Source organism: Olea europaea, unplaced genomic scaffold, assembly GCF_002742605.1.
Source record: "Olea europaea var. sylvestris unplaced genomic scaffold, O_europaea_v1 scaffold307, whole genome shotgun sequence".
Lineage (NCBI taxonomy): Eukaryota > Viridiplantae > Streptophyta > Magnoliopsida > Lamiales > Oleaceae > Olea > Olea europaea.
This window is the reverse complement of record NW_019249416.1, coordinates 828,645-836,280: the sequence shown is the minus strand read 5'-3', so window position 1 is coordinate 836,280 and position 7,636 is coordinate 828,645. Positions and strand designations below refer to the sequence as shown.

Below are 7,636 nucleotides of genomic sequence, written 5' to 3'. Positions count from 1 at the left end.
AGATCATAATCTCCTACTATCTAAGAGTGACGAATCCTTTATTGATCAATCACAACCTTCATACGATTCTTGACGTACCCGAACAATGTCGTATTAGCGGCCCTTTTCAGAGCAACATCCAACACCGCCAAAGTATGACTGTCCTCATATAAGGTACCATGACGACCTCAAGTCAAAGGACCAATTTCACTACCGAACGTTAGAGATTAACCACCGACACTCAGATAGTTATCCATGTGGAATCTCTCGACGGGTCTCCAATGTTTTGTTCTATAACAAACATCCACGTGTTCATTTAAGTGTCACCACACTTTAACTTGTGAGATCAGCTACTTACTTCACAAGTAAGAAATGCCACACGTGATGGTCTATCCGTAATAACGATATCCGTATCTCGTTATTACTTACGACCACGGATGATTTAAGATTCAATCAGATGTAATTTGTATCTCACAATCACAACTCCTTGTGATTAATAAATTACAAATATTTGAATCTACGGACTCTATTATTTATTTAATTGTCTATTAATTAAATAATAGATCTGCCATTTAATTACATTAATTATATATAAAAGTATTTATGTCCAAAGTCGATTGGACCTAGGGCATAATACTTACAGATTATGGATTTGAAATGCAGAACTTGGACTCAGATACGGATACGGAAAGAGAAGAAGAGTGTGAATTTGCTCGGAGCCTTGCTCCAAAATGGTCTTGCCAGAATGTTGTCGTGCATGTGCATCTCTGCTAAATTAGCATTTGGGACTAGTAAAACTAGGTGTTAAATTAAAAAAAATTTAAAAAAATAATAATAATAATAATTCTGTTGGAGCACTTAAAGTTTTTACTCTCTAAATTTATAGATGCTGTCTAAATCGTAGAAATTACTCTTTAAAAATAGAGAACCGCTTGGAAGTGCTCTAACAACTTAAGTGTTTAGATGATCTAGGAAAAATATTGGGTCCACAAATGAAAATTCCCCACGTGTTAGGGCTTCGATTTAAAAAAAAAAAAATGAAAAAAAAAAACGAAAACTGCCCTGCAAGTGAGAGGGTTGAACAATTAATTTAAGTGAATAGTCGTGCCTCTTTTCTACTATTTAAGTTTTTACATAGTGTGGTTCAAAAGGATTTGAGATAGCTTGCTCTTAATGTGTAATATGATCTGCGGGGGTGACTTTATATTTGTAATTCTCTTTCTCCATGCTGAAGGAATGTGAGGACAGAATTGTGACCACTTTGCCAGCTTAAGCAAAGTGAAGTCGGGAGACTCGTGGGTTCTAAGAATTAGTTGTCAAGGAAACTCTGTCAGAAGACGATATGTTGCGCTTCTATTTCTGTATACACAGCCTGCCTTGTATATATTCCTGATGCAACTTTCAGTTGTTAATTGCGAGTGCTTAATGTCATTGAAGGACAGTACAAAGTGAAATCTCGATAGCCAATACTGCACAATTTCTGTTCAGAATAAGGCATATTATCATTATAGAAAGTCTATATAAAAAAATTTGTTCTTAGCATTGCATCATTTTATGGGTTACAATTATTTTTTGCTGGGTGTTTCAAATGTTCTTTTTGATCTTTCCAAGTAAACCTTGACTTGTTAATGCTGTTTCTGACCAGAATATTGTGGAAAGCCCAAGAATAATTCCGCACCCAAAGAGAAGCGTTCAAAGGCTAGCCTGAAGGATTTTTGATATAGACCCTTCGATACTCAAGTCAGTAAATTGTTAAAGGATAGATTATACGAGTAGTTATTTTGAATATTATCTATCCTTTAAATAAAATATATTTGTGTATTCCTTTCTCTAAAAGGAAGAAACAAATGAAACGAGATCAGTTTTCAAAACGCCTTTTTCATATTCCTTAGTTTCTCTAACTCATAGAGTTGTATGTCTATCTTACTAAACAAATCATATTAAGTAGGATTTCTACACCTAAGATCTAATCGTAGAAAGAAAAAAAAGTTGCGGATAACTCGGCAAAGATTGAAATTAAGTCGCTGTTTGAAATTAGTCTCTATATGTTTGTCATAATTTCTCTAAATTACGAAGTACATGATTCTGTTATTTAGTTGCTTTGCACCTTTCGCAGCACCAAGGCAAAAACTAACAAAGATTCAGGGAAAACATCTTCTACAGTTGTTAACATTATCACAGCACAAAAATACAAGGACCAATTTGATATCAGAGCATAATATAAAGGGGTAGTTTTGGCATTCCCAAATTGGTTTATCCTTGAATAAGCACCGGTCACAAACAGTAAATGTTATTTGCCTCAAAATGACAAGACATCCACAATACATGTTCATCTACGAAGATCAGGTCAGAAAGTTTAGTTGAATTGAGATTTACAATGCTTAAGATTCAAAGGACATTAGTTCTCGTTGGAATTAGGACTCGCGCCAGAAAGCTCAAGTGTTACTGGACAATGGTCACTCCCATAGAAACCTGTAAATGGTTACGATATAAATTAGATATATACCAGCGAAATCTACGAAACATAAATAGAGAACATGGAACTATATGCACATTATAGCATAACGTGCCATATAAATGGCATGGTTTACATTCTATTTGTATTCGTGTTGCTAACGGATAGCAACGCCATTACCACTATGTAGCTCACCCAAAGCATGATAACATATATGTTACAATACGAGTGCGTCAATACAACTTTTTAAAAAAATTAGGATACGTAGATACGTGTATATATATATATATATATATATATATAAAAATATATAAAATTTAGCATAATTTAATTAATATAAAAAAAATAAAATAGAAGCATGAAAATAAATATAAAATAAAATACTGAAACATTTTATCTTAATCCTTAATTGTTCTAACTTCATTTTCTTCATCATCACCAACACCAACTTTTTCATTATCATTATAAGTTATGATGCATCGACTTGAACACGTGACAGGTTAACAACTTCAAATAGTCCAACACTTTGAAGAGTATCAAATGAGTTTCCTACAATATCCTGCATTGTACATTCTCATTGTCAATAGAGCTTTAGTACTATTATCGATTTTCAATAACAAAAATATATTTGTCAACTATTGACAAGATTTTACATGTATTAAAAACTATTGTATATTTTCAATAAAAATTGCTAGCTGTCAGTTAAATTAAAACTCTACTAGTCTATTTCCCATAAATATTATCTATTTTCAATAAGTTATTGACAATTACAATAGTAATCTATTAAGTAAATTTTTGTCACTCCATAATCATTAACAATGACTTTAAAAAAGTTTAAAACCAGTCACTCTCTTCTTCACGTATCCTAATATATCCGATATGTATTCAAAAATAATTAAAAAATTCATATCCGATGAAATATCAAAAATTTAATTAATAAAACAAATAAAACAGATTAAAAAAAAACATAATTGACATGTATTGGAGCGTATTGAAGAGTATTAAGCTTGAATACGTATCAAATACATATGCTTAATGAGCTTATAAATATCCATGCTTCCTAGAATAACGCTAAAAATCATGGCCAATTCTGTCAACTCTCAGCTTTTATGGAAACATAAGCCTTGCTCCCAATACAACTAGATTGTCAATGCCCCCAATGAATTATGTATTAGGATTTATGTCATGAGAGTTGACAAATAAGTCATACGTCAACCTACCTTAATTCACCCCTTTACCCAGGGCTTGGACTGGTATGAAAACACATAATCAGAATTCTACACTCGGATTTTACAAGAAAAACTAAACTCGCCTTATCATTCCAAAAAAATACGTTGAATTCCCAAAGGGGGTATCTTAAAAAACTGAACTTCGACTGCCAAAAATCCCCACAGGAATCAACAAGTATAATCCAAGAAACATGAATTTCTGAATATGATTTATCTTAGAGATTGGGTTGAGATTTACGACCATGGCCATGCAATGAACAATCAACTTGGAAAATCTTGACACTTGCTCTACCAGGGAGTGAGTAGATTTTGGGCATGTCTTATATTTACTAGACTATAAATTCAAGAAAGATTAAAAATAAAGTATCTATTACCTTCTAGTTCAATCCCTTGTCCACGTATTTCACATGCAACTATCCTGTCTTTAAGTTTCTCTGAGACAATGAAATAGTCAATCCGCATCCTTTTCCCACGATACCTGTAGGAACCATAAGATAAATGTACTTCAGCATAAGAACAAAATGAAGTTGTAAATTGAAAAAAAATAATAATAATAATAAATAAATATATGTGCTCAATTAAGCATGTCAAGTCAAGATTCTCCAATATTCCAGAACACTTCCAGATGCAGTTACTTTTCACATCAATCCCTAAAACAATTACATAAAAATAGACAGCTACTTACTTTCCAATAGGGTTTCCTGACCATGAGAAGCCGCACTGCATATCTTTGTCCTTGTGCAGGTACCTATACGCATCCACCAGCTTTCCCCTTGGCAGACAGTAGCAAAAGCAATCAAAGTCAGATTATCAGAAAAGGCCCAAATTAGACACTAATGGTGCAACCTCATAGCAAGCAACAGTCATTTGATCTTTTAAAGAGAAGGATAACTGCTACAAAAACCGATTATAAAAATGGCATCATTTGAATCTTTTAATTGCAATCAAAATTTGACGAGTAAGAAATGCAATTGAATTCCAACAACAATGAATTCAGCTGCTACTTTACCACATGTATAGATAGCAAAAAGCGAATCAAAGCATCAATGTGGAGATATTCAAGGAATAAGGAAAAGCGGGAGCAAGCTTTGCTATGGAGTCAGATCAGAAAACTTGCAGAGGCAATTCAGATTGTTTAGGTCTATATTAGATCCTTGTTTGATGATTTGCTAATAATATGTATAGGTCTGTTTTAGATTCTGGTTCGATGATTCACTAGTAATATGAGAAACAGGGGGGAATGCCCATTGGGATGCTACAGCCTTGAATAATTACATTAACATTTGAATCAGAAATAGTATGCCAAGCTAGCCGACTTCCCACTTTTAAATTACAAGGAAAGCACGTTTTGCATCCCTGATTTATCCAAAAAATTAGAGACCAGCCTAAGAGCCTCGGCATGACCTCATGTTCCGCTATATAATTATATGGCAAGTGTGTACTCGCTTAGGAGTGATTATACAATAAACTGCACATTCATAAACTCTGCAATATGTACAATATTTTACCAATTAACTTTAAGAAATATATGTAGTTTAAGCATACTCTTTTAGCATCAAATGGGTAAACAAAGGACGTATCAAATGGGTGTTTCAAACATACTCTTTTAGTATGGTTCCAAAGCGCTTCCTCTCAGACAATGTAAATCCAGGCTGCCCACAATCCTGCATCCAAAGCAGTCGACATCAGCATCTCTCAATTTTTAGAGAACATAAAATACGTATAAAGATCTTTCATACAAATAATTTTTTTAGCACTCCCAGTGAATTTTTCTACAAATCTTTCTTCGTTTATAGGGTTAAATATAACTATATGATATAAACTCACAGCAATTGGTGATATATTATAAGCTCAGCAAAATAACAATTGCTACCCAACATCAGTGAGTTCTTACATAATTTATCTGTGTGTGGATCATATAGTTCATATTTAGACTTCGTTGGAGACAGGAATAAGAAACATGAAACATTAAGATATAAATATTAAAATATCCTTTAGATCATAGTGAATCCACTAGAACTAAACAAGACAATCCTTTGACCTTTTAAATGCAAAGCATCTTATTTTTTAACAAAAATATCTCAGTTTCCAGTCTAGCTGTTCAAGATATTTTCTCTCAAAAGGCACGATTCAAGTTCATATAAACATCAGATAGGGTAATGGACATAGAGCCAACACGCATTTAAAGAAAACACTATATAGCATCACCTCTTTATTTGGTGGAACATAACCGTTGAGCTTTGCTGCACTGAAAAACTCTGGATGACTCACGTCAATATCTTGATGACTGCAAATATCCAAGTGATAAGTAACAAGCGGAATAGGATATCCAGTCCATGAAAATCTAGCATGAATTGAAATAGTAAAGTGAATTCTGCAAGTCTCTGACAGGCATGTTGATGACAACAGACTTCCTCCAAGGAAGATTTTTTTTTTTTTTTTTTTTTTTTTTAACCATAATTGATGACCAAAAACTCTGTATATAGTATATATTAATTGAATTATATGTCTAATCAACTTTTCATGGTCATATCCCAAAGTATACTACAGCTGGAAGACTTGCATTTGTTCGAGTGTTTAGAGATGAAAGTCAATTCAATCACAAAAAACTTGGGAATGGCATAAGAACTTTAGATTTACAAGATAATTATGCTTTAAAGATTCCCTCTTGTCCTTAAATTGTTTCTCAAATACTAAATTATAATAAAAAACAAATGAGAGATGATATTGGAGACAAGATAATTATGCTTCACAAAATCCTTCTTCTCCTTAAATTGTTTGTAACTTAAATACTAAATTATAGGAAACAAACGAGAGATGAAACTAGAGACCAACGTCTTAACTCAAGTATTAAGAGCCTCACCAGGTCATTGAACTGGGTTCAAGTCTCCTCCGAGAGGTAAGGGTGAAATTCGGAAAAAAAAAAAAAAAAGAAGGAAGAGAGATGAAATTGTTGTGATCAGATAACCATTGATTGCCTAGTACCTTAGCCTTCGGCACCCTTTTTCCCCATGTTTTGGAGATCCATGCATGCTGGGGAGTCATGGGAAAAAAAGTTGTGTCCATGACTTCCATTCAACCTGAGATTGAACATTGGAGAAACACAATTGTGGGATTTGTCCTTGGTGTCTCCCCTTCATTCTAGAGTATGCTTATCTTTGTTCGCAAACACTGGCAGTCAGTAAGCCTACCCAAAATATATACTTGGAGGGACGGGATTTCCAAGGAAAGAAAGAGCATATTGTGGCCTTTTTTTTTTTTTCTTTTGATAGTAAACCAATGATCCTTACCCGCCGGTCCCAAAATTTGGCTACCCCCACAACAAGTACTAGCATATAGTGTAAACAAATGGAAAGTGGCTGGCTCAGAAAGAAAGGAAGAGTCGAGATATCAGGCTTGTAGCATGGCATAATTAATTAAAAATTTAAACCAGCTCATTTTTGTCCACCAATGTCATAAGATTTGACTATAGGTATCTGAAACTAAATTCAATAGAGTGGAGGGCTGATTTTCTTTGACATTGCAGAGATTGAACACCACCAGGGCAGAACTGAGTTTTTCACATTCATCCAAGTACTTGTCTCAATTTTCTGTGCTGATTTTACCATATGCCTTTAAGAGTTTCAGCATACATTAATTATTGTACAGTTTGGTGCAATTTCGAACATATATTGCACAAAGAGGTTTGTGAAGAAGCGAGGATGTCACTGTAATCAATTCAGCAAAAAGTCAATTCATTTGGCAAAATTGGAAGATGAAACAGTTGTGAGTTGCGACACAAGTACTTCTCAAATAAGCTGCTGGATCAGTTCGCTAAATTCAGAAATTTGTCTCACTGAAAATTGTTTACAACTAATATAAAGCGAAACAGTGTACATCATTAGGAATACAAGAACAGACTCCTAATTCAACAACAGTCCATCCCTTCTCCCAAAACAAAACCAACAAAAGGAAAAGAACAGGAGGGAGGGGG

At 33.8% G+C, this 7,636-nt stretch overlaps 1 protein-coding gene across 1 annotated transcript in view; it reads right to left on the bottom strand.

The window, feature by feature from the left end:
• Positions 1 to 2,171: 2,171 nt before the first annotated feature.
• LOC111385018 (DNA-(apurinic or apyrimidinic site) lyase) overlaps positions 2,172 to 7,636 on the bottom strand; it is an 8,518-nt gene continuing 3,053 nt past the window's right edge. The window contains exons 5-9 of the mRNA XM_023009374.1: positions 5,872 to 5,950; positions 5,266 to 5,327; positions 4,349 to 4,435; positions 4,038 to 4,141; positions 2,172 to 2,451 (exon numbers count right to left, since the gene is read on the bottom strand). Of these exons, the coding sequence (XP_022865142.1) occupies positions 2,378 to 2,451; positions 4,038 to 4,141; positions 4,349 to 4,435; positions 5,266 to 5,327; positions 5,872 to 5,950 (406 nt within the window). The 3' untranslated portion in view covers positions 2,172 to 2,377. The remainder of the gene's footprint in view (positions 2,452 to 4,037; positions 4,142 to 4,348; positions 4,436 to 5,265; positions 5,328 to 5,871; positions 5,951 to 7,636) is intronic.